Genomic DNA, 27,474 nt, shown 5'->3' with positions numbered 1-27,474 from the left:
GAAAACTCAAATGTCACATTGCGCATGTCTGGCGGGAAATATCTAGACGTTCTGAAAGACGTTCTGCACCGGGGCCCGACGTAGAAAGCTTCGGCGGTTTGGCGTTGCCCGAAAACGTGAGTAACATTTCACACATTTTACCTCCGTTTCGCCCCGAAAAAATGATATTTTTAATATTGCTTGGCACTTAAGGATACTGTAGGAAAAGTACGCGTTGAGTTTTTGTTTTATTTTTTCCGAAACTATAATAACTTCATCAGTCGGCTGTTTCAAAACAGAAAGCTAGTGACGAGATGCCTGCAAAATTAGAAATGACTTGCGAGTCTGACACTAAATATCGATGTTTCTCTCTAACATCAGTGTATTAAACATTACTTTTTCTTATTCAAAAAAAGACACACTGGAACTTTTAATTTACATTTAAGCTGGAGAAAAATAAACAGTCTATGTTGCTCAAAAATAGCATCCAAACCACAAACCACTGTGTGATATCGTAGTTTTCAGTTCAAATTTTTAGATGTACAGATAACGAAATTCTCACCGCGGCGTGCTCGCGCAGTAAAAATTCTTCATCGGTTATTTCATTATTAATATCGATTTCTGACTTCTTTTAACGAGGACTTGATGGGTGCTTTCAATTCGACGAAATTTTCGAAAATTTCAGGGGGGAATCGAATGGAACAGCATCTTTTCCGGAAAAGATTTTCGAAAATTTAGGACAACCTTTTCAGCTGTTCCCGACTTGAAGTGGAAACCGACCGAGAATAAGCCCGTTCCATTCGAGAACGAAATTTCCGACAATTCAAATCGAAAATTTTTGGTGAATGGTAAGCGCCCTCTCTATTTAATCCTCTTCGAGGAAAGTTGTCGTCGTATTGTGCCTGCTTAACTGCTTCCAATAGGCCATTTTCATATGACGGAGTCGGTTTCTCCGTCGCTGTTGCCGTTGCCGTCGTCGATGCTGAAAGTCTCTGTTTTGTCATCTTATAAAAGACTACAATCGTTGATCTAATGCAGAGAGAGAACAATAGAATTTCTTTGGGATCAGTAATAATATTAAAACTGAAGTAGTTAGTTTAAAATAATCTGAGGAAATACAGTGAAATATTTTCATTAACCGAACATTGCATTACAGTGAAATCATATACATGTCAACCCCGGCATGTTTGTAACAATCGAATCACCGGAAAGTCGCTACAAGCAGGTTTACTGTTAAAAGTTATAAAAATTATCACAGATAAACATTACCTGAACTAGGGATTTAATTATAAGGTAGGTCTGAAACAGGGTTTTGATAAAATAGGCGCGGGTAGGGGAAATCGAAGATTTTTGTTATACACCTTTTGCTGTTCATTTACGCAAAATAGACATTCATTTACGCCAACAGTTGAAACTACACGGCAAATATACGTTCATTAGTACTTCCCTGAACTTCATTAACGCGAACGAACTTTCAATAACGCTACTTGCATATGTATTAACATTCAATAGCATCAACGAATGAACAATTGCACCTTTGGACAATCAAAGATAGCAAACACACTTTCAATCTCGCGCAATGGTTAATCATTAACACCAATAGAAAATCAATTGCACAGTATGGCAATCAACTGCGTATTAAAGACATACAATAATACAATTTGCATAGAGACGCACAATCAATTGCACCTTCATACAATCGTTTATTCGAAATGGTCAATCATTAAGATGAACTGACAAAAACGTTAGTATTTTTCGAAAAAACAATAGGAAGAAAAAAATATTCGTTAGGGTCATTCATTGTAGTTACATGTATTTTAAAATACTGAACAAAAACACAAGAGTATATACATTATCATTAACATTTTATGTTTTTTTTTGCACAATCTTTTGCTGACGTAGATATAAAATGAAAAACATTTTGCTGTACATCTACAGTACTGTAACAAACACTGGTACGCTGTATGAACAAGTAGATGCATTGGAGACAGAAAGAACCGAAGAAAATCAAGCCACAAAGAAACAGAATCTTACTTGAACAGCGACAAAGAATTATTCAAGCCTTCGAAGATGTTAAAGAAGATTATTTGACGGTTGCCGCTACCATGAACAATTTTGAAATTCCTTTTTCCATAGTTGATTGTTATTACTACACACATGTTTGTCAGTTCACGTTAATGATTGACCATTTCGAATAAACGATTGTATGAAAGTGCAATTAATTGTGCGGATGGATGTCTTCACGCCGACGTGTATTGTTACTATGGAAACTGTGGTTTCTATTAATAATCAGAAAGATACTTTGGCACTAAATCATTAAGACATTTGTAGACTAAGATAGATTTGTTCCTTTTCCTGAAAGTTTCTAAGTTAGGCCATCCTAGTGTCTTGAGAGCTTCGCTGGTGCTATCTCGTCTGTCCATTATACGTAAGCTCGATTTTGTAGGCGCTGTAATCTACTCTTGCACTCAACAGACAATTCACCCCAGGCCGTGTCGGTGTAGCACAGGACTGGTAATACGAGACAGTTGTATACGCATTTCGCTGCCTTAAGCGTTAAACATGATCGGAGTAGACCCAAGCGCTTGTTAACCCTGTAAACACTTAACTAACATGCTCTTTCCATGAGAGGTATTCGTCAAGGGTGACCCCTAAATAGCAAAATTTCCTCACCCTTTCGATGTCACTGCCATGAAGCTGGGTCTTAAAAGAGGCATTTGAAAGTTTCTGTTTAGTACCAAAGAGCATACATTTGGTCTTCGAGAGAGTTTAGAACGAGCTCTCTGTTTTTCATCCACTGTTCAACTCTTTGGAGGTCTTCTTGGATTTCCGTCATGATGCACTCTGACTCCGAGCCAGTGGTATATATGACGGTATCATCTACATACATCGGCTGATATTGGATCGCAGTAAGCACTATGGGAGGTCGTTGATATAAAGCGCAACTGGAGTCAGGGGCCTACTAGTGAAGACTGAGGTACACCATAATGCAGGGGCAGGCTAGATGATAATTCCTTCCCAAATTTTAATCTCTGTGAGCGGGTGCAGAGATAATCCAGGAACCAGTTATAGCTCAGTGGGCCTCGAACTCCATAATGCTCTAATTTATGAAGAAGGCACTTGTGATCCACGAGGCCGACCAAAGGCCTTTTTTATTTATTTTTTTTTTCGGAAATTGGATGAATGAATGAGTAACAATTTATGACAATATTATTACAGTATTGTAAAGACTGAAGTTTCCCTTATTGCAGGTATTGTTTCTTTCCCCATTTTGCCGAGATCTCGTTCTCGTTGCTACCATCTTGTTTCATGTTTTATTTGGCATGCCCGTAATTCGGCGACTTTTAGGAATTCTTACTTTCCTCCGCGTGCTATTGTTAACACAATTATTAAGGATATTCAACTTCGAATTCGCGGTGAGCCTATAGATCATGTTAGGTATTTCTGGTCGGTTAATAGTGTTTTTTGTCAAGTTGGCACGAATGACAAGATTTCTTTTCTGTTTTAATTTTATTTCTATTTTTGATTTTTCGGCCTGGTCGCCTTAATTGGTTGTACTGGGTCGTTTCCCGTTTCCTGTTTTATTTGTAACTTTCCTTTTTCTTGACCTGGTCGCCTTCATTGGTTGTACTGGGTCTTGACTATTGTATATAGTGTATAAATGTGTTTGTTAGGGCGGGAGAGGCTTGGCTGTGGCCATGTCTCACGGGGCCTCTTTCGCTTGCTTTGTAATTAGTTCAGTTTGTTGTAGTTTTTGAATTTACTTGTCTTGTAACAATATTGTATTTACTCTGCTTGTAAATAGCATTTTTCATCTTTGACTTTTTGTATATAGTAATTCACTTTTGTAATCTACTTTTTGTAATTTAACTTTGTACTTTACTTCTCGTAGTTTTTGTAGCTTCCTAATCTACTTCTCGTATAGAAATCATTAGCTTTTGTTATTTAGTTACGCAGTTATTTCTCGTCATTGATTTGTCCTTGGTCATTAGCATTTTTCCCGCTCTTTTTGCGTTTTGTATTTTGCATTCCGTTGCGCCTTTTTCGCGGTATGACCGTTTTTTGCATATTTTACATGCCTTTCTGTATATCTGTATTTTGCATATTATTCGCGTTTGATTTGTGCTTGCTTAAGTTTAGGCTCCCTTGTAACACTTGTAATCAGTATTGTAATAAGAGCTTAGTTTTCTTTTTCTTTACTTGTACTTGATTGTAATAGTTGATCTTTTTATCATTGGGCCCTTTGGCTCACTGTGGAAATAAACTTTTATCACAAAAAAATATGGTCTAGGGGCCGACTTTTCCCTCCCTCATTGTCTCGTCGTGAGACAAGTTATCGGACTAAGCAGCACGATTCATCCGCTGGCATAAGAGATCTGCGATGTCAGAGGTTTCTTTTGTCAGCTGTTGTATTATTTCAGAATAAAAAGTAGCGAGATTAAAACATGACTTTTCGGCGACGACATGTCACCATTATTTTGTTTTAAGTATGCCATGTGAAAGACAGGAACTACATTTTAGTAACAGGATGATCACATTGACCTTAAGCTAAAAACCTTGTTGGCTTTCGCTGATGACCGCGTTAGCCCTGAAACGAATTCGTTCAACCACGTGACCAAGTAACAAAGACAAAACAAACATTTCGGAGAACCAAGCGAGACAAGCGAGCTTTACCTGTTTGGTTTCTTTTTTGCTTGAAATATTTCAGGCCGTCTGGTGATGGAAGGGCATCATTAAGCCTGGAAATCTGCAAATCACTAGCATCCCTCAAAGAAACGAGGCATGTTTTGCTTTTTGACTGATAAAAAGTGCTTTTTTCAGCACTCGAGGTGACAGTTTACAGTCGGAGGCAAGCCGAGCCAGACGGAAGTCTATTATTACCTCTTCCCTAAAAGCGGACGGTATCAATATAAAAATGGTACCAACGTGAGTTGTGGCTCATTTGCCAAAGCGTGCGATGGTCGAAGTCTGCAAATGAAGAGGTGATTTTAGACTTATAATATTTTGAATAAATTCGAGGTCTGGCATTCCCCGCGCAAAATTGTCAACACTATCCCATAATGCATTGCGATATCACTGTATAGTTTTTGAGATCACGGCGAAACGAAGCGCACAGGAAGCAACGAAACGAAAGACAGCTAACGAAAAGACGTAGGGTTCTTAACCTGTATAAGAAACAGTGTTTTTGGCCTTCTTTGCGATGTGTGCGCGGTCAGTGGATGAGCGATTCAGGTGATCGATGGAACGGTATCGGTTGTGACTTTGCTGGGGAGCGAAGAAGACAACTTAAAGGTCTCAGTAAGTCTTGAACAATCATGTTTTATTCAGTTAGAGTTGGTATTTCTCTTTCACATATCGCTAAGTAATCAAAGTGTTTAGTTACGACGATGTTTCTACGGGCATTTTTTTTCGTCTGCTGTTCAGTGTTGTTGTGTTTAACTAGATTCAGTGAGCTTTGTTTAGAAGCCACCTTAAACTTAAACAAACTGGTTTACTCCAGTTGTCATTATGTTTTTTTCTTTTCACTGTCGTGTTTGCTTCAGAGCGAGAACGAAACATTTTCGAATTAGCGATGTCATTGATTATTCTCAGTGGCTGTGAACTTGTTCGTTTCAAGAATCATCGCTAACTTGTCTTGTTATCAGTCGCACGTGCATCTCTTTGCGAGAAAACTTCCTTTCAGTTAAATACCGTAAGTTTACCTAGCTAATCGACACAATCAGACTTTCCGCGAATGCGTCAGTTACTTTCTCGAACTGCGTGGAAATTTATTTTGCTTAGCCCGTCGCTCGAAATACTCGCATTTGTCAAAACTAATTATATGACGAGTGGTTGTCAAAATGATGTTTTTTCTCATTTTAAGTTGAATTGTTCAGAGAAATCAAATTTTGGGCCATTTCAATTTAAAGAAAAGCTATTTCTCGTTAGTAAGATATCGTTCTTTGCAATCAACAGCCCTATTTTTTTACTTAGCATGCTGGTTAATCATTAACTATTATGACATGTGACTGGAAAAGACTCATTTTGAAGCCAGGGCGTGAATCCCTATAAGTAATGGAAACGAACTTTGCCGGAAACTTTTACCAAACAAATTAACTCCTTGAGTGAAAGACCACCTTAACCCTTTAAGCCCTAACAGTGATCAGCATCAAATTTCTCCTTGTAATATCCATGCTTATTCAACCCATAAAGTCATGAGAATTAAAGATATGATCGCCCAACTTGAATTTTCTGATGTTGTAATAACTTCTCCACAGTACTTTTATAAGAAAAGTAACAGGACAAGATAGGAGAATTTTTTCTCTGATATTAGAGGTTAAAGGGTTAACTGAGATAAAAAAAAAAAAAAATATGAACTACAACGTCGATCTGCACGGATGCCAAGGCTTGGGTAGAATGAACAATCACAAACATTGAGCGTTTTTTTTATATAAAACAAAATTAAGATAATGAAAAGATTCCCTTGTCGTTAAGTGACCTTATAGACTAATCACAAGTGTGTTTTTCCCCCCTAGCTTTTCATATTTTTGATCATTGCCTGATCATTTTCTTGAAATAAACAACGAGGTATTTATCTATTCGTTATATGAGTTTTAGCAGTACGCATGCTCAAACATGTCAAACCTCAAGACGTACCACTTGGAAGACACCTGTCCATGTTATATATGGATGTAGGTCAATTCTGGACGGCTGATGTGAGCGCTAGTGGCGAAAGGTGCTGTCTTAATATTCGGCTTAGTGGTCGGCAGTTCTCCTCACTCACTGTCTTGTCGTGAGCGGCAAGTTATCGTTATCTGAGTGCAAGATTCATCCCCCCTACACAAGGGACCTGTGGATGGTGGGGTTTCTTGTTAGGGTGTTGGATCATTTCAAAATAAAAAGAAAGGAGCGAGATTAAAATTCTCTGACAGTTATTTATACCAAATAGGTAAATTTATGTATCTTTTTAAAAGAAGCTTACTTCCAAATTATTTTCGTGATACGTTTACTCTTGCAAGTCAAATACATTCTTATAAAACAAGAAATTCCAACCTTTTCTATATACCTTATTGTCGAACTAATCTTCGAAAATTCTCAATTCGCTTTCAAGGTCCTTCGTTTTTCAACTCGCTAAGTCGTGAAATTCAAAACAGTGAAACTATCAGTTTGTTTGGCAAAAGACTTGAAAAATTCCTTCTTTCTAAGTTAAATTGACTCTTTGTTGAGCTACACACCTTTTCTTTACCTTTTCTTTTTTTTCTTCTTTAAAAAAAATTGAAGTGGAAATTTCAATCAGTACCCTTAACTTCTATGGTTTATCCAATAGTTCTAGGAAGCCTATAGTTAATAAGCCCCCGGCTTCTATATAGGCTTCCTAGCCCTTAACACATTTAATATTGTAAATAGTCAAGTATGAATATGGTAATAGCATTCTAAAACATGACGTTTCGGCGACAACATGTCACTATTATTTTGTTTATTATTGTTTTAGTGACAGGATGATGACATTGACTCTCAGGCCTTCTTTGCGATGTGCGCGCGGTCAGTGGATGAGCAACTTAAAGGTCTCAGTAAGTCTTGAACAATCATGTTTTATTCAGTTAGAGTTGGTATTTCTCTTTCACATATCGCTAAGTAATCAAAGTGTTTAGTTACGACGATGTTTCTACGGGCATTTTTTTTCGTCTGCTGTTCAGTGTTGTTGTGTTTAACTAGATTCAGTGAGCTTTGTTTAGAAGCCACCTTAAACTTAAACAAACTGGTTTACTCCAGTTGTCATTATGTTTTTTTCTTTTCACTGTCGTGTTTGCTTCAGAGCGAGAACGAAACATTTTCGAATAGCCCTTTTTACAGTTCCCAGCGCCATCTTGGAATAGTAACCGCGCAGACACCACATCGAGGCTCGCGTTGAGTCGTATTTTCGCACGTGGTGTGTTTATGAGAACAAAGGACGCTTTCCCTTGCTTTTCTTCGCTGTTTTTGTCGTTTCTTTGATATTTGATTGGATTATGTCGTCTTCGAAGAAAAGAGGTAAACATTGTGCCGTTTTTGGCTGTAACAACAGCTATTATAATGACGAAGGGCTCTTCGGTGGCTATCATTTCTTCACATTCCCCACGAGCCCCAAGCGAAGAAATCGCTGGTGTAATCTCATTAAGAGGCAACATGGAAGAGATGGCTTTACCGTAACAAGTTCAACTGTAGTTTGCAATGAACATTTTAAGCAGGAGGACATTGTGAGAAAGTTGTCAGGCCGCTGGGACTTGAAGAAAGGTTTGTGAAATATACATCAACCTTATAGCAATAATGATATGCATATCACCTTTCAGTGCAGGTGCCCTTACATTTTGCTCAATCTTTTTTTTCTTTTTATCTTATTTGCAAAGCTTAATATAATGATAGGGCTATTGAGCTCATGAATAATGATTATTAATGATTATAAGTGCTTTGTTTTTTAGTGACTGTAGTATTTCGATAGCAATTGATGTTCAGTCCTTCTTTGTCCAGTCTCTTTTTTATCAAAGATAATCCTAGTGTTGTGTGAATAAATAGCTTGCAGTCAACAATGAGTTTCACTGAGGACACCGGACCCGAGCACTGTGTTATTGTTATCAATGTACATGTATTTTTATTATAATTATTTCATATTGTAAAAAATTACACCTTTCAATCAAAAGGTGCTGAGCCATCGCAGTTTTCATGGACCTCACAAAAAAAAACCCGTAAAGCCCCTGTTGAACGAGTAACAAGCACAGCAGTTTCTGCAGAGGAAATGGATGTAGAAGATTCATTCGAAGAGTCCTCAAATCTATCACTGCCTTTGGAAACAGTTTCAGCAGCAAGTGATCAAGCTTCGCCTTCATTCACTGTTGATCAGGATCATGCTGACGCCTCTGATAATGGTGTTATCAGACAACTGCAACAACAGATTACTTTGCTGGAACTAAAACTAGCCGATTGTGAAGAAAGTTTGAGAGAAGTGAAAAGTGAAAATGAGATTCTGCTAAGCCGTCAATTTTCCTTAGAGAAAATAAAGGATGATAACTCAGCCATCTTATTTTACACAGGGTTTCCATCGTATGAGGCACTGATAAGTTTTTTTAAATATATTGAGCCAAAATTAGAAAAGATGCAGTACTGGAAGGGAGAGCGTCTTGTGAAAGGGAGTCAGCCTTATCAAGAGGATGAAAATCGCAAAAAACCAGGACCCTCTAGGAAACTATCATTTCTAGATGAATTTCTGTTAGTACTGATTCGGCTGAAGGCTGGCTTATTTGTACAGGACCTCGCAGACAGATTTGGTGTAAGCATCAGCCTTGTGTCAAGGATTTGTATTACGTGGATTAATTTATTGTACTATGAACTCAAAGATATTTTCCCTTTCCCAACCCAAGAGTTGGTGCGCAAAAATATGCCAGAAGAATTTGCTGAATTTGCAACAACCAGAATAATTTTGGACTGCACTGAGCTTTTCATTCAGCGTCCATCTGCAATGCTTGCACAGTCAGAAACGTGGTCTGATTACAAGCACCACAACACTTGGAAGCTACTAGTGGGAGTCACACCAAATGGCCAAGTGTCTTTTCTTTCAGACCTTTGGGGTGGACGAGTGTCTGATAAACAAATAACTCGAGAAAGTGGAGTGCTGGATTTAATTGAAAGTGGAGACAATATCATGGTTGACCGTGGCTTTGACATAAAGGACATTGTGCCCGAGGGTGTCACAGTCAATATGCCACCCTTTTTAGCGGGACGCAATCAACTAACTGCAGCAGAGACAGAGGAAACAATGACCATTGCCTCTGTACGGATCCATGTGGAAAGAGCAATTGGTCGGATAAAGACTTACCACATTTTAGATGGTAATCTGCCCAATACGCTTAGCCCCTATGCGACGCAGATAGCAACAGTATGTGGACTTCTTACAAACTTCCTTCCGCCTTTGCTAACACCTGCTAATCCGAAACCATAGTTGTCGCTATTGGTGACTTAACTGCCATGTTTCTTGTTGAAGAAGTTAGTGTCTGATAGCCCGGAGCTAGTGGATTCTGTTTTTAACTGGCCCAACGGGCAAGTGAGGTTTTTTGAGGAATTCACATTACAGAAGTACTGTCAAATCAATATGCTCATCAAAACCTTTTTGGGGCCTAGTTGAAATGATGTTTTGGCCAGTAAATGTTAGTTTCAGCTTGCCCGAATGACAAGCTGTAGAAATAACTTTCTTTGCACCCTGAATATGAATAAACTTTCAGATCAATGTAAAGCTTATACTTGTCTTTCAAATCTTAATTTTAAACCAGTTCTGCTGCAGCTATAGTGGCCAAATGGTTGCCACCCACCATGGAGGTAGAGAAGCTTTCCCCTCTGCACTCGTTTGGTAAGAAGCTCAGGGAAAAGAGCCCTTCTGTAAAAGAAATCAATCTTAGGCAGGCAGTCACTGGACCAAGTGTTGTCTGAGTAAAAGTTCTCTAAAAACAGTGGTTTATCTTCTCCAAAATAAACTGTGAGAATGATCCCTTGTAGATCTAAGTCAGAACAGTAGAGCTGTCCTTGAATTTGCAAATAATAATCATGATTCCGTTTGAGTCTCACCGTTCCATCACCAATTTTCTCCAGAAAAAAATTTTTGGTTTTGCATGCCTCTTCTACAGTCATTCCTGCTTTGCTGAAGGGAGATTTAATTTCCATTCCCCATTTTTCTTCTGTATCTTTGAAGGTGACAATTCTGTCAATGCTAGCTCCCAAGTATGGTTTCTCCTTAGACACCAATAATCCAACCTCTTCAACTTTAACATTGACACCGTTTTTTCTCATTTCCTTAATATACAAGTTCACTGCCTTTGGTTCACATTCAATGCCATATTGAAGAGCATCTGTTGTGAAGTTTGAGTAGAGGATTGACTTTAATTTATTTGAAGGCTCCACTTTGGTCTTGGCAGCTTTTCCAAAATTTGAAGCTGTTAAGAGAGTTTTCCTTTTTTCAAACCAAAGACTGTTTTTGTTTTGTCCGCGTGTCAGTCTCTCTGTCTCCTGGATCTCTTCCTGGGTAATTGCTAAGTTAGAGACGTGTTCATCAACCATGTATTTGAAGTGCTTCGAAGCTATATCATAGTTATCATTAAAGGGTACGCCCTCTGGTTTCTCTTTCTCTTCAGGGTCAGGCTCTTCTAAGCATTTTGACTTAATGTCATGAAATAAAAAAAAAGAACTAGCAGGGAGACTGTTTTGAAGACCTGTACAAAAGGTCTTAAAATGTTTTTCATCCGTCGTTCGCTGGTTTGGCGCTCTTGGATCAAATTTTATAATCTTCGGTTGGAGACGAATATTTTTCTTCCCAAATCGTATCTTTCTGATCAGAACCTGGTCAAGTGGCTTTGCTGCAACACTTTGGTTACGAGGCACAACCCAAACAGACAGCCGCGATGTGCAGGTCAGAGGTTCGGCATGTTTTTGTAATCCTCTTCTCGTAAAATCTTCAGCAGCAAACAACACGCCTCCTACGTGGTTGCATTTACCTTTTCCATTTAAGCCAAGCCCGGCCGGACACGTGCACGCCGCTCGCAATATGTCACATTGAGGTGAGAACTCTACTATAACTCTATACGGATTCTTCTTCATAGATGGAAGAACGCTAGCTTTGACATAGGTCTTGCCTTGGTAAACTTTACTCTCCAGTCGTTTTACGTTTCCCTCAAAGAAAAATTGGTAAGATTTCAACTTTTTATAATTTGTACCCTTAAGCACGATATGGCGGTACTTGCGTGTAGATACAACGAGGTAGTCGTACAGCTGGATAAAGTTAAGTTCTGGCAGCTGACGCAGGTCCGTAGACCATCCAAGAGCAGAAATCCGTCTAAGTGTGTCTTCGTATTCAAAGTGGCCACTATTATCCGCATTTTCTTCGACATTTTCGGCCGGCCTCACCACGTTCCGCACAAGCAAAGCGTAAACTTTTAGGACTAAGTCCGCCTTTGTTCCGCCCGCTCTTTCAGAATTACACTTCAAAATATCCCTTAGTTCTTTCACTTTCAGCTTCTGAATATCTTCCAGCGTCGTGATTTCCTTGTCTTTGTATTTTATGACCATTTAGAGTGAAAAGAAATAACCAAAATATACGAACGTGTGAGCAAAACAGCTGTGATTTCACTCTGTTTATGTTTTGCGGGTCAACGCGAGCCTCGATGTGGTGTTTGCGCGGTTACTATTTCAAAATGGCGCCGGGAACTGTAAAAAAGGCTATTAGCGATGTCATTGATTATTCTCAGTGGCTGTGAACTTGTTCGTTTCAAGAATCATCGCTAACTTGTCTTGTTATCAGTCGCACGTGCATCTCTTTGCGAGAAAACTTCCTTTCAGTTAAATACCGTAAGTTTACCTAGCTAATCGACACAATCAGACTTTCCGCGAATGCGTCAGTTACTTTCTCGAACTGCGTGGAAATTTATTTTGCTTAGCCCGTCGCTCGAAATACTCGCATTTGTCAAAACTAATTATATGACGAGTGGTTGTCAAAATGATGTTTTTTCTCATTTTAAGTTGAATTGTTCAGAGAAATCAAATTTTGGGCCATTTCAATTTAAAGAAAAGCTATTTCTCGTTAGTAAGATATCGTTCTTTGCAATCAACAGCCCTATTTTTTTACTTAGCATGCTGGTTAATCATTAACTATTATGACATGTGACTGGAAAAGACTCATTTTGAAGCCAGGGCGTGAATCCCTATAAGTAATGGAAACGAACTTTGCCGGAAACTTTTACCAAACAAATTAACTCCTTGAGTGAAAGACCACCTTAACCCTTTAAGCCCTAACAGTGATCAGCATCAAATTTCTCCTTGTAATATCCATGCTTATTCAACCCATAAAGTCATGAGAATTAAAGATATGATCGCCCAACTTGAATTTTCTGATGTTGTAATAACTTCTCCACAGTACTTTTATAAGAAAAGTAACAGGACAAGATAGGAGAATTTTTTCTCTGATATTAGAGGTTAAAGGGTTAACTGAGATAAAAAAAAAAAAAAAATATGAACTACAACGTCGATCTGCACGGATGCCAAGGCTTGGGTAGAATGAACAATCACAAACATTGAGCGTTTTTTTTATATAAAACAAAATTAAGATAATGAAAAGATTCCCTTGTCGTTAAGTGACCTTATAGACTAATCACAAGTGTGTTTTTCCCCCCTAGCTTTTCATATTTTTGATCATTGCCTGATCATTTTCTTGAAATAAACAACGAGGTATTTATCTATTCGTTATATGAGTTTTAGCAGTACGCATGCTCAAACATGTCAAACCTCAAGACGTACCACTTGGAAGACACCTGTCCATGTTATATATGGATGTAGGTCAATTCTGGACGGCTGATGTGAGCGCTAGTGGCGAAAGGTGCTGTCTTAATATTCGGCTTAGTGGTCGGCAGTTCTCCTCACTCACTGTCTTGTCGTGAGCGGCAAGTTATCGTTATCTGAGTGCAAGATTCATCCCCCCTACACAAGGGACCTGTGGATGGTGGGGTTTCTTGTTAGGGTGTTGGATCATTTCAAAATAAAAAGAAAGGAGCGAGATTAAAATTCTCTGACAGTTATTTATACCAAATAGGTAAATTTATGTATCTTTTTAAAAGAAGCTTACTTCCAAATTATTTTCGTGATACGTTTACTCTTGCAAGTCAAATACATTCTTATAAAACAAGAAATTCCAACCTTTTCTATATACCTTATTGTCGAACTAATCTTCGAAAATTCTCAATTCGCTTTCAAGGTCCTTCGTTTTTCAACTCGCTAAGTCGTGAAATTCAAAACAGTGAAACTATCAGTTTGTTTGGCAAAAGACTTGAAAAATTCCTTCTTTCTAAGTTAAATTGACTCTTTGTTGAGCTACACACCTTTTCTTTACCTTTTCTTTTTTTTCTTCTTTAAAAAAAATTGAAGTGGAAATTTCAATCAGTACCCTTAACTTCTATGGTTTATCCAATAGTTCTAGGAAGCCTATAGTTAATAAGCCCCCGGCTTCTATATAGGCTTCCTAGCCCTTAACACATTTAATATTGTAAATAGTCAAGTATGAATATGGTAATAGCATTCTAAAACATGACGTTTCGGCGACAACATGTCACTATTATTTTGTTTATTATTGTTTTAGTGACAGGATGATGACATTGACTCTCAGGCCTTCTTTGCGATGTGCGCGCGGTCAGTGGATGAGCAACTTAAAGGTCTCAGTAAGTCTTGAACAATCATGTTTTATTCAGTTAGAGTTGGTATTTCTCTTTCACATATCGCTAAGTAATCAAAGTGTTTAGTTACGACGATGTTTCTACGGGCATTTTTTTTCGTCTGCTGTTCAGTGTTGTTGTGTTTAACTAGATTCAGTGAGCTTTGTTTAGAAGCCACCTTAAACTTAAACAAACTGGTTTACTCCAGTTGTCATTATGTTTTTTTCTTTTCACTGTCGTGTTTGCTTCAGAGCGAGAACGAAACATTTTCGAATTAGCGATGTCATTGATTATTCTCAGTGGCTGTGAACTTGTTCGTTTCAAGAATCATCGCTAACTTGTCTTGTTATCAGTCGCACGTGCATCTCTTTGCGAGAAAACTTCCTTTCAGTTAAATACCGTAAGTTTACCTAGCTAATCGACACAATCAGACTTTCCGCGAATGCGTCAGTTACTTTCTCGAACTGCGTGGAAATTTATTTTGCTTAGCCCGTCGCTCGAAATACTCGCATTTGTCAAAACTAATTATATGACGAGTGGTTGTCAAAATGATGTTTTTTCTCATTTTAAGTTGAATTGTTCAGAGAAATCAAATTTTGGGCCATTTCAATTTAAAGAAAAGCTATTTCTCGTTAGTAAGATATCGTTCTTTGCAATCAACAGCCCTATTTTTTTACTTAGCATGCTGGTTAATCATTAACTATTATGACATGTGACTGGAAAAGACTCATTTTGAAGCCAGGGCGTGAATCCCTATAAGTAATGGAAACGAACTTTGCCGGAAACTTTTACCAAACAAATTAACTCCTTGAGTGAAAGACCACCTTAACCCTTTAAGCCCTAACAGTGATCAGCATCAAATTTCTCCTTGTAATATCCATGCTTATTCAACCCATAAAGTCATGAGAATTAAAGATATGATCGCCCAACTTGAATTTTCTGATGTTGTAATAACTTCTCCACAGTACTTTTATAAGAAAAGTAACAGGACAAGATAGGAGAATTTTTTCTCTGATATTAGAGGTTAAAGGGTTAACTGAGATAAAAAAAAAAAAAAAATATGAACTACAACGTCGATCTGCACGGATGCCAAGGCTTGGGTAGAATGAACAATCACAAACATTGAGCGTTTTTTTTATATAAAACAAAATTAAGATAATGAAAAGATTCCCTTGTCGTTAAGTGACCTTATAGACTAATCACAAGTGTGTTTTTCCCCCCTAGCTTTTCATATTTTTGATCATTGCCTGATCATTTTCTTGAAATAAACAACGAGGTATTTATCTATTCGTTATATGAGTTTTAGCAGTACGCATGCTCAAACATGTCAAACCTCAAGACGTACCACTTGGAAGACACCTGTCCATGTTATATATGGATGTAGGTCAATTCTGGACGGCTGATGTGAGCGCTAGTGGCGAAAGGTGCTGTCTTAATATTCGGCTTAGTGGTCGGCAGTTCTCCTCACTCACTGTCTTGTCGTGAGCGGCAAGTTATCGTTATCTGAGTGCAAGATTCATCCCCCCTACACAAGGGACCTGTGGATGGTGGGGTTTCTTGTTAGGGTGTTGGATCATTTCAAAATAAAAAGAAAGGAGCGAGATTAAAATTCTCTGACAGTTATTTATACCAAATAGGTAAATTTATGTATCTTTTTAAAAGAAGCTTACTTCCAAATTATTTTCGTGATACGTTTACTCTTGCAAGTCAAATACATTCTTATAAAACAAGAAATTCCAACCTTTTCTATATACCTTATTGTCGAACTAATCTTCGAAAATTCTCAATTCGCTTTCAAGGTCCTTCGTTTTTCAACTCGCTAAGTCGTGAAATTCAAAACAGTGAAACTATCAGTTTGTTTGGCAAAAGACTTGAAAAATTCCTTCTTTCTAAGTTAAATTGACTCTTTGTTGAGCTACACACCTTTTCTTTACCTTTTCTTTTTTTTCTTCTTTAAAAAAAATTGAAGTGGAAATTTCAATCAGTACCCTTAACTTCTATGGTTTATCCAATAGTTCTAGGAAGCCTATAGTTAATAAGCCCCCGGCTTCTATATAGGCTTCCTAGCCCTTAACACATTTAATATTGTAAATAGTCAAGTATGAATATGGTAATAGCATTCTAAAACATGACGTTTCGGCGACAACATGTCACTATTATTTTGTTTATTATTGTTTTAGTGACAGGATGATGACATTGACTCTCAGGCCTTCTTTGCGATGTGCGCGCGGTCAGTGGATGAGCAACTTAAAGGTCTCAGTAAGTCTTGAACAATCATGTTTTATTCAGTTAGAGTTGGTATTTCTCTTTCACATATCGCTAAGTAATCAAAGTGTTTAGTTACGACGATGTTTCTACGGGCATTTTTTTTCGTCTGCTGTTCAGTGTTGTTGTGTTTAACTAGATTCAGTGAGCTTTGTTTAGAAGCCACCTTAAACTTAAACAAACTGGTTTACTCCAGTTGTCATTATGTTTTTTTCTTTTCACTGTCGTGTTTGCTTCAGAGCGAGAACGAAACATTTTCGAATTAGCGATGTCATTGATTATTCTCAGTGGCTGTGAACTTGTTCGTTTCAAGAATCATCGCTAACTTGTCTTGTTATCAGTCGCACGTGCATCTCTTTGCGAGAAAACTTCCTTTCAGTTAAATACCGTAAGTTTACCTAGCTAATCGACACAATCAGACTTTCCGCGAATGCGTCAGTTACTTTCTCGAACTGCGTGGAAATTTATTTTGCTTAGCCCGTCGCTCGAAATACTCGCATTTGTCAAAACTAATTATATGACGAGTGGTTGTCAAAATGATGTTTTTTCTCATTTTAAGTTGAATTGTTCAGAGAAATCAAATTTTGGGCCATTTCAATTTAAAGAAAAGCTATTTCTCGTTAGTAAGATATCGTTCTTTGCAATCAACAGCCCTATTTTTTTACTTAGCATGCTGGTTAATCATTAACTATTATGACATGTGACTGGAAAAGACTCATTTTGAAGCCAGGGCGTGAATCCCTATAAGTAATGGAAACGAACTTTGCCGGAAACTTTTACCAAACAAATTAACTCCTTGAGTGAAAGACCACCTTAACCCTTTAAGCCCTAACAGTGATCAGCATCAAATTTCTCCTTGTAATATCCATGCTTATTCAACCCATAAAGTCATGAGAATTAAAGATATGATCGCCCAACTTGAATTTTCTGATGTTGTAATAACTTCTCCACAGTACTTTTATAAGAAAAGTAACAGGACAAGATAGGAGAATTTTTTCTCTGATATTAGAGGTTAAAGGGTTAACTGAGATAAAAAAAAAAAAAAAATATGAACTACAACGTCGATCTGCACGGATGCCAAGGCTTGGGTAGAATGAACAATCACAAACATTGAGCGTTTTTTTTATATAAAACAAAATTAAGATAATGAAAAGATTCCCTTGTCGTTAAGTGACCTTATAGACTAATCACAAGTGTGTTTTTCCCCCCTAGCTTTTCATATTTTTGATCATTGCCTGATCATTTTCTTGAAATAAACAACGAGGTATTTATCTATTCGTTATATGAGTTTTAGCAGTACGCATGCTCAAACATGTCAAACCTCAAGACGTACCACTTGGAAGACACCTGTCCATGTTATATATGGATGTAGGTCAATTCTGGACGGCTGATGTGAGCGCTAGTGGCGAAAGGTGCTGTCTTAATATTCGGCTTAGTGGTCGGCAGTTCTCCTCACTCACTGTCTTGTCGTGAGCGGCAAGTTATCGTTATCTGAGTGCAAGATTCATCCCCCCTACACAAGGGACCTGTGGATGGTGGGGTTTCTTGTTAGGGTGTTGGATCATTTCAAAATAAAAAGAAAGGAGCGAGATTAAAATTCTCTGACAGTTATTTATACCAAATAGGTAAATTTATGTATCTTTTTAAAAGAAGCTTACTTCCAAATTATTTTCGTGATACGTTTACTCTTGCAAGTCAAATACATTCTTATAAAACAAGAAATTCCAACCTTTTCTATATACCTTATTGTCGAACTAATCTTCGAAAATTCTCAATTCGCTTTCAAGGTCCTTCGTTTTTCAACTCGCTAAGTCGTGAAATTCAAAACAGTGAAACTATCAGTTTGTTTGGCAAAAGACTTGAAAAATTCCTTCTTTCTAAGTTAAATTGACTCTTTGTTGAGCTACACACCTTTTCTTTACCTTTTCTTTTTTTTCTTCTTTAAAAAAAATTGAAGTGGAAATTTCAATCAGTACCCTTAACTTCTATGGTTTATCCAATAGTTCTAGGAAGCCTATAGTTAATAAGCCCCCGGCTTCTATATAGGCTTCCTAGCCCTTAACACATTTAATATTGTAAATAGTCAAGTATGAATATGGTAATAGCATTCTAAAACATGACGTTTCGGCGACAACATGTCACTATTATTTTGTTTATTATTGTTTTAGTGACAGGATGATGACATTGACTCTCAGGCCTTCTTTGCGATGTGCGCGCGGTCAGTGGATGAGCAACTTAAAGGTCTCAGTAAGTCTTGAACAATCATGTTTTATTCAGTTAGAGTTGGTATTTCTCTTTCACATATCGCTAAGTAATCAAAGTGTTTAGTTACGACGATGTTTCTACGGGCATTTTTTTTCGTCTGCTGTTCAGTGTTGTTGTGTTTAACTAGATTCAGTGAGCTTTGTTTAGAAGCCACCTTAAACTTAAACAAACTGGTTTACTCCAGTTGTCATTATGTTTTTTTCTTTTCACTGTCGTGTTTGCTTCAGAGCGAGAACGAAACATTTTCGAATTAGCGATGTCATTGATTATTCTCAGTGGCTGTGAACTTGTTCGTTTCAAGAATCATCGCTAACTTGTCTTGTTATCAGTCGCACGTGCATCTCTTTGCGAGAAAACTTCCTTTCAGTTAAATACCGTAAGTTTACCTAGCTAATCGACACAATCAGACTTTCCGCGAATGCGTCAGTTACTTTCTCGAACTGCGTGGAAATTTATTTTGCTTAGCCCGTCGCTCGAAATACTCGCATTTGTCAAAACTAATTATATGACGAGTGGTTGTCAAAATGATGTTTTTTCTCATTTTAAGTTGAATTGTTCAGAGAAATCAAATTTTGGGCCATTTCAATTTAAAGAAAAGCTATTTCTCGTTAGTAAGATATCGTTCTTTGCAATCAACAGCCCTATTTTTTTACTTAGCATGCTGGTTAATCATTAACTATTATGACATGTGACTGGAAAAGACTCATTTTGAAGCCAGGGCGTGAATCCCTATAAGTAATGGAAACGAACTTTGCCGGAAACTTTTACCAAACAAATTAACTCCTTGAGTGAAAGACCACCTTAACCCTTTAAGCCCTAACAGTGATCAGCATCAAATTTCTCCTTGTAATATCCATGCTTATTCAACCCATAAAGTCATGAGAATTAAAGATATGATCGCCCAACTTGAATTTTCTGATGTTGTAATAACTTCTCCACAGTACTTTTATAAGAAAAGTAACAGGACAAGATAGGAGAATTTTTTCTCTGATATTAGAGGTTAAAGGGTTAACTGAGATAAAAAAAAAAAAAAATATGAACTACAACGTCGATCTGCACGGATGCCAAGGCTTGGGTAGAATGAACAATCACAAACATTGAGCGTTTTTTTTATATAAAACAAAATTAAGATAATGAAAAGATTCCCTTGTCGTTAAGTGACCTTATAGACTAATCACAAGTGTGTTTTTCCCCCCTAGCTTTTCATATTTTTGATCATTGCCTGATCATTTTCTTGAAATAAACAACGAGGTATTTATCTATTCGTTATATGAGTTTTAGCAGTACGCATGCTCAAACATGTCAAACCTCAAGACGTACCACTTGGAAGACACCTGTCCATGTTATATATGGATGTAGGTCAATTCTGGACGGCTGATGTGAGCGCTAGTGGCGAAAGGTGCTGTCTTAATATTCGGCTTAGTGGTCGGCAGTTCTCCTCACTCACTGTCTTGTCGTGAGCGGCAAGTTATCGTTATCTGAGTGCAAGATTCATCCCCCCTACACAAGGGACCTGTGGATGGTGGGGGTGTTGGATCATTTCAAAATAAAAAGAAAGGAGCGAGATTAAAATTCTCTGACAGTTATTTATACCAAATAGGTAAATTTATGTATCTTTTTAAAAGAAGCTTACTTCCAAATTATTTTCGTGATACGTTTACTCTTGCAAGTCAAATACATTCTTATAAAACAAGAAATTCCAACCTTTTCTATATACCTTATTGTCGAACTAATCTTCGAAAATTCTCAATTCGCTTTCAAGGTCCTTCGTTTTTCAACTCGCTAAGTCGTGAAATTCAAAACAGTGAAACTATCAGTTTGTTTGGCAAAAGACTTGAAAAATTCCTTCTTTCTAAGTTAAATTGACTCTTTGTTGAGCTACACACCTTTTCTTTACCTTTTCTTTTTTTTCTTCTTTAAAAAAAATTGAAGTGGAAATTTCAATCAGTACCCTTAACTTCTATGGTTTATCCAATAGTTCTAGGAAGCCTATAGTTAATAAGCCCCCGGCTTCTATATAGGCTTCCTAGCCCTTAACACATTTAATATTGTAAATAGTCAAGTATGAATATGGTAATAGCATTCTAAAACATGACGTTTCGGCGACAACATGTCACTATTATTTTGTTTATTATTGTTTTAGTGACAGGATGATGACATTGACTCTCAGGCCTTCTTTGCGATGTGCGCGCGGTCAGTGGATGAGCAACTTAAAGGTCTCAGTAAGTCTTGAACAATCATGTTTTATTCAGTTAGAGTTGGTATTTCTCTTTCACATATCGCTAAGTAATCAAAGTGTTTAGTTACGACGATGTTTCTACGGGCATTTTTTTTCGTCTGCTGTTCAGTGTTGTTGTGTTTAACTAGATTCAGTGAGCTTTGTTTAGAAGCCACCTTAAACTTAAACAAACTGGTTTACTCCAGTTGTCATTATGTTTTTTTCTTTTCACTGTCGTGTTTGCTTCAGAGCGAGAACGAAACATTTTCGAATAGCCCTTTTTACAGTTCCCAGCGCCATCTTGGAATAGTAACCGCGCAGACACCACATCGAGGCTCGCGTTGAGTCGTATTTTCGCACGTGGTGTGTTTATGAGAACAAAGGACGCTTTCCCTTGCTTTTCTTCGCTGTTTTTGTCGTTTCTTTGATATTTGATTGGATTATGTCGTCTTCGAAGAAAAGAGGTAAACATTGTGCCGTTTTTGGCTGTAACAACAGCTATTATAATGACGAAGGGCTCTTCGGTGGCTATCATTTCTTCACATTCCCCACGAGCCCCAAGCGAAGAAATCGCTGGTGTAATCTCATTAAGAGGCAACATGGAAGAGATGGCTTTACCGTAACAAGTTCAACTGTAGTTTGCAATGAACATTTTAAGCAGGAGGACATTGTGAGAAAGTTGTCAGGCCGCTGGGACTTGAAGAAAGGTTTGTGAAATATACATCAACCTTATAGCAATAATGATATGCATATCACCTTTCAGTGCAGGTGCCCTTACATTTTGCTCAATCTTTTTTTTCTTTTTATCTTATTTGCAAAGCTTAATATAATGATAGGGCTATTGAGCTCATGAATAATGATTATTAATGATTATAAGTGCTTTGTTTTTTAGTGACTGTAGTATTTCGATAGCAATTGATGTTCAGTCCTTCTTTGTCCAGTCTCTTTTTTATCAAAGATAATCCTAGTGTTGTGTGAATAAATAGCTTGCAGTCAACAATGAGTTTCACTGAGGACACCGGACCCGAGCACTGTGTTATTGTTATCAATGTACATGTATTTTTATTATAATTATTTCATATTGTAAAAAATTACACCTTTCAATCAAAAGGTGCTGAGCCATCGCAGTTTTCATGGACCTCACAAAAAAAAACCCGTAAAGCCCCTGTTGAACGAGTAACAAGCACAGCAGTTTCTGCAGAGGAAATGGATGTAGAAGATTCATTCGAAGAGTCCTCAAATCTATCACTGCCTTTGGAAACAGTTTCAGCAGCAAGTGATCAAGCTTCGCCTTCATTCACTGTTGATCAGGATCATGCTGACGCCTCTGATAATGGTGTTATCAGACAACTGCAACAACAGATTACTTTGCTGGAACTAAAACTAGCCGATTGTGAAGAAAGTTTGAGAGAAGTGAAAAGTGAAAATGAGATTCTGCTAAGCCGTCAATTTTCCTTAGAGAAAATAAAGGATGATAACTCAGCCATCTTATTTTACACAGGGTTTCCATCGTATGAGGCACTGATAAGTTTTTTTAAATATATTGAGCCAAAATTAGAAAAGATGCAGTACTGGAAGGGAGAGCGTCTTGTGAAAGGGAGTCAGCCTTATCAAGAGGATGAAAATCGCAAAAAACCAGGACCCTCTAGGAAACTATCATTTCTAGATGAATTTCTGTTAGTACTGATTCGGCTGAAGGCTGGCTTATTTGTACAGGACCTCGCAGACAGATTTGGTGTAAGCATCAGCCTTGTGTCAAGGATTTGTATTACGTGGATTAATTTATTGTACTATGAACTCAAAGATATTTTCCCTTTCCCAACCCAAGAGTTGGTGCGCAAAAATATGCCAGAAGAATTTGCTGAATTTGCAACAACCAGAATAATTTTGGACTGCACTGAGCTTTTCATTCAGCGTCCATCTGCAATGCTTGCACAGTCAGAAACGTGGTCTGATTACAAGCACCACAACACTTGGAAGCTACTAGTGGGAGTCACACCAAATGGCCAAGTGTCTTTTCTTTCAGACCTTTGGGGTGGACGAGTGTCTGATAAACAAATAACTCGAGAAAGTGGAGTGCTGGATTTAATTGAAAGTGGAGACAATATCATGGTTGACCGTGGCTTTGACATAAAGGACATTGTGCCCGAGGGTGTCACAGTCAATATGCCACCCTTTTTAGCGGGACGCAATCAACTAACTGCAGCAGAGACAGAGGAAACAATGACCATTGCCTCTGTACGGATCCATGTGGAAAGAGCAATTGGTCGGATAAAGACTTACCACATTTTAGATGGTAATCTGCCCAATACGCTTAGCCCCTATGCGACGCAGATAGCAACAGTATGTGGACTTCTTACAAACTTCCTTCCGCCTTTGCTAACACCTGCTAATCCGAAACCATAGTTGTCGCTATTGGTGACTTAACTGCCATGTTTCTTGTTGAAGAAGTTAGTGTCTGATAGCCCGGAGCTAGTGGATTCTGTTTTTAACTGGCCCAACGGGCAAGTGAGGTTTTTTGAGGAATTCACATTACAGAAGTACTGTCAAATCAATATGCTCATCAAAACCTTTTTGGGGCCTAGTTGAAATGATGTTTTGGCCAGTAAATGTTAGTTTCAGCTTGCCCGAATGACAAGCTGTAGAAATAACTTTCTTTGCACCCTGAATATGAATAAACTTTCAGATCAATGTAAAGCTTATACTTGTCTTTCAAATCTTAATTTTAAACCAGTTCTGCTGCAGCTATAGTGGCCAAATGGTTGCCACCCACCATGGAGGTAGAGAAGCTTTCCCCTCTGCACTCGTTTGGTAAGAAGCTCAGGGAAAAGAGCCCTTCTGTAAAAGAAATCAATCTTAGGCAGGCAGTCACTGGACCAAGTGTTGTCTGAGTAAAAGTTCTCTAAAAACAGTGGTTTATCTTCTCCAAAATAAACTGTGAGAATGATCCCTTGTAGATCTAAGTCAGAACAGTAGAGCTGTCCTTGAATTTGCAAATAATAATCATGATTCCGTTTGAGTCTCACCGTTCCATCACCAATTTTCTCCAGAAAAAAATTTTTGGTTTTGCATGCCTCTTCTACAGTCATTCCTGCTTTGCTGAAGGGAGATTTAATTTCCATTCCCCATTTTTCTTCTGTATCTTTGAAGGTGACAATTCTGTCAATGCTAGCTCCCAAGTATGGTTTCTCCTTAGACACCAATAATCCAACCTCTTCAACTTTAACATTGACACCGTTTTTTCTCATTTCCTTAATATACAAGTTCACTGCCTTTGGTTCACATTCAATGCCATATTGAAGAGCATCTGTTGTGAAGTTTGAGTAGAGGATTGACTTTAATTTATTTGAAGGCTCCACTTTGGTCTTGGCAGCTTTTCCAAAATTTGAAGCTGTTAAGAGAGTTTTCCTTTTTTCAAACCAAAGACTGTTTTTGTTTTGTCCGCGTGTCAGTCTCTCTGTCTCCTGGATCTCTTCCTGGGTAATTGCTAAGTTAGAGACGTGTTCATCAACCATGTATTTGAAGTGCTTCGAAGCTATATCATAGTTATCATTAAAGGGTACGCCCTCTGGTTTCTCTTTCTCTTCAGGGTCAGGCTCTTCTAAGCATTTTGACTTAATGTCATGAAATAAAAAAAAAGAACTAGCAGGGAGACTGTTTTGAAGACCTGTACAAAAGGTCTTAAAATGTTTTTCATCCGTCGTTCGCTGGTTTGGCGCTCTTGGATCAAATTTTATAATCTTCGGTTGGAGACGAATATTTTTCTTCCCAAATCGTATCTTTCTGATCAGAACCTGGTCAAGTGGCTTTGCTGCAACACTTTGGTTACGAGGCACAACCCAAACAGACAGCCGCGATGTGCAGGTCAGAGGTTCGGCATGTTTTTGTAATCCTCTTCTCGTAAAATCTTCAGCAGCAAACAACACGCCTCCTACGTGGTTGCATTTACCTTTTCCATTTAAGCCAAGCCCGGCCGGACACGTGCACGCCGCTCGCAATATGTCACATTGAGGTGAGAACTCTACTATAACTCTATACGGATTCTTCTTCATAGATGGAAGAACGCTAGCTTTGACATAGGTCTTGCCTTGGTAAACTTTACTCTCCAGTCGTTTTACGTTTCCCTCAAAGAAAAATTGGTAAGATTTCAACTTTTTATAATTTGTACCCTTAAGCACGATATGGCGGTACTTGCGTGTAGATACAACGAGGTAGTCGTACAGCTGGATAAAGTTAAGTTCTGGCAGCTGACGCAGGTCCGTAGACCATCCAAGAGCAGAAATCCGTCTAAGTGTGTCTTCGTATTCAAAGTGGCCACTATTATCCGCATTTTCTTCGACATTTTCGGCCGGCCTCACCACGTTCCGCACAAGCAAAGCGTAAACTTTTAGGACTAAGTCCGCCTTTGTTCCGCCCGCTCTTTCAGAATTACACTTCAAAATATCCCTTAGTTCTTTCACTTTCAGCTTCTGAATATCTTCCAGCGTCGTGATTTCCTTGTCTTTGTATTTTATGACCATTTAGAGTGAAAAGAAATAACCAAAATATACGAACGTGTGAGCAAAACAGCTGTGATTTCACTCTGTTTATGTTTTGCGGGTCAACGCGAGCCTCGATGTGGTGTTTGCGCGGTTACTATTTCAAAATGGCGCCGGGAACTGTAAAAAAGGCTATTAGCGATGTCATTGATTATTCTCAGTGGCTGTGAACTTGTTCGTTTCAAGAATCATCGCTAACTTGTCTTGTTATCAGTCGCACGTGCATCTCTTTGCGAGAAAACTTCCTTTCAGTTAAATACCGTAAGTTTACCTAGCTAATCGACACAATCAGACTTTCCGCGAATGCGTCAGTTACTTTCTCGAACTGCGTGGAAATTTATTTTGCTTAGCCCGTCGCTCGAAATACTCGCATTTGTCAAAACTAATTATATGACGAGTGGTTGTCAAAATGATGTTTTTTCTCATTTTAAGTTGAATTGTTCAGAGAAATCAAATTTTGGGCCATTTCAATTTAAAGAAAAGCTATTTCTCGTTAGTAAGATATCGTTCTTTGCAATCAACAGCCCTATTTTTTTACTTAGCATGCTGGTTAATCATTAACTATTATGACATGTGACTGGAAAAGACTCATTTTGAAGCCAGGGCGTGAATCCCTATAAGTAATGGAAACGAACTTTGCCGGAAACTTTTACCAAACAAATTAACTCCTTGAGTGAAAGACCACCTTAACCCTTTAAGCCCTAACAGTGATCAGCATCAAATTTCTCCTTGTAATATCCATGCTTATTCAACCCATAAAGTCATGAGAATTAAAGATATGATCGCCCAACTTGAATTTTCTGATGTTGTAATAACTTCTCCACAGTACTTTTATAAGAAAAGTAACAGGACAAGATAGGAGAATTTTTTCTCTGATATTAGAGGTTAAAGGGTTAACTGAGATAAAAAAAAAAAAAAAATATGAACTACAACGTCGATCTGCACGGATGCCAAGGCTTGGGTAGAATGAACAATCACAAACATTGAGCGTTTTTTTTATATAAAACAAAATTAAGATAATGAAAAGATTCCCTTGTCGTTAAGTGACCTTATAGACTAATCACAAGTGTGTTTTTCCCCCCTAGCTTTTCATATTTTTGATCATTGCCTGATCATTTTCTTGAAATAAACAACGAGGTATTTATCTATTCGTTATATGAGTTTTAGCAGTACGCATGCTCAAACATGTCAAACCTCAAGACGTACCACTTGGAAGACACCTGTCCATGTTATATATGGATGTAGGTCAATTCTGGACGGCTGATGTGAGCGCTAGTGGCGAAAGGTGCTGTCTTAATATTCGGCTTAGTGGTCGGCAGTTCTCCTCACTCACTGTCTTGTCGTGAGCGGCAAGTTATCGTTATCTGAGTGCAAGATTCATCCCCCCTACACAAGGGACCTGTGGATGGTGGGGTTTCTTGTTAGGGTGTTGGATCATTTCAAAATAAAAAGAAAGGAGCGAGATTAAAATTCTCTGACAGTTATTTATACCAAATAGGTAAATTTATGTATCTTTTTAAAAGAAGCTTACTTCCAAATTATTTTCGTGATACGTTTACTCTTGCAAGTCAAATACATTCTTATAAAACAAGAAATTCCAACCTTTTCTATATACCTTATTGTCGAACTAATCTTCGAAAATTCTCAATTCGCTTTCAAGGTCCTTCGTTTTTCAACTCGCTAAGTCGTGAAATTCAAAACAGTGAAACTATCAGTTTGTTTGGCAAAAGACTTGAAAAATTCCTTCTTTCTAAGTTAAATTGACTCTTTGTTGAGCTACACACCTTTTCTTTACCTTTTCTTTTTTTTCTTCTTTAAAAAAAATTGAAGTGGAAATTTCAATCAGTACCCTTAACTTCTATGGTTTATCCAATAGTTCTAGGAAGCCTATAGTTAATAAGCCCCCGGCTTCTATATAGGCTTCCTAGCCCTTAACACATTTAATATTGTAAATAGTCAAGTATGAATATGGTAATAGCATTCTAAAACATGACGTTTCGGCGACAACATG

The 27,474-nt window shown here is 37.9% G+C and overlaps 4 protein-coding genes and 1 long non-coding RNA gene across 5 annotated transcripts; 3 read left to right on the top strand and 2 right to left on the bottom strand.

Annotated features, from left to right (window-relative positions):
• Positions 1–4,673: 4,673 nt before the first annotated feature.
• Positions 4,674–16,582, top strand: LOC146451899 (uncharacterized). Its single transcript, XR_014859855.1, has 4 exons — positions 4,674–5,277; positions 7,451–7,529; positions 14,105–14,183; positions 16,358–16,582. It is a non-coding gene; the product is annotated as an uncharacterized LOC146451899 (long non-coding RNA).
• LOC146451901 (uncharacterized) lies at positions 7,798–10,227 on the top strand. Its single transcript, XM_085098364.1, has 2 exons — positions 7,798–8,232; positions 8,637–10,227. Exons 1-2 carry the CDS (start codon positions 7,968–7,970, stop codon positions 9,929–9,931), a joined length of 1,560 nt encoding a protein of 519 aa, XP_084954490.1. The 5' UTR covers positions 7,798–7,967; the 3' UTR covers positions 9,932–10,227.
• Positions 10,211–12,158, bottom strand: LOC146451900 (uncharacterized). The gene has a single exon (XM_085098363.1). The coding sequence runs from the start codon at positions 12,043–12,045 to the stop codon at positions 10,225–10,227; it is 1,821 nt and encodes a 606-aa protein (XP_084954489.1). The 5' UTR covers positions 12,046–12,158; the 3' UTR covers positions 10,211–10,224.
• Positions 16,583–21,197: 4,615 nt separating the features above from the next.
• Positions 21,198–23,627, top strand: LOC146451898 (uncharacterized). The gene is made up of 2 exons (XM_085098380.1): positions 21,198–21,632; positions 22,037–23,627. Exons 1-2 carry the CDS (start codon positions 21,368–21,370, stop codon positions 23,329–23,331), a joined length of 1,560 nt encoding a protein of 519 aa, XP_084954506.1. The 5' UTR covers positions 21,198–21,367; the 3' UTR covers positions 23,332–23,627.
• On the bottom strand, positions 23,611–25,588 carry LOC146451897 (uncharacterized). The gene has a single exon (XM_085098379.1). It carries the CDS (start codon positions 25,443–25,445, stop codon positions 23,625–23,627), a length of 1,821 nt encoding a protein of 606 aa, XP_084954505.1. The 5' UTR covers positions 25,446–25,588; the 3' UTR covers positions 23,611–23,624.
• Positions 25,589–27,474: the final 1,886 nt, after the last annotated feature.

This window comes from Pavona decussata, unplaced genomic scaffold (assembly GCF_977016875.1).
Source record: "Pavona decussata unplaced genomic scaffold, jaPavDecu1.1 SCAFFOLD_381, whole genome shotgun sequence".
NCBI classification, from domain to species: domain Eukaryota; kingdom Metazoa; phylum Cnidaria; class Anthozoa; order Scleractinia; family Agariciidae; genus Pavona; species Pavona decussata.
Note: the sequence above shows the minus strand (reverse complement) of the source record. Positions and strands in the feature narration are given on the sequence as shown.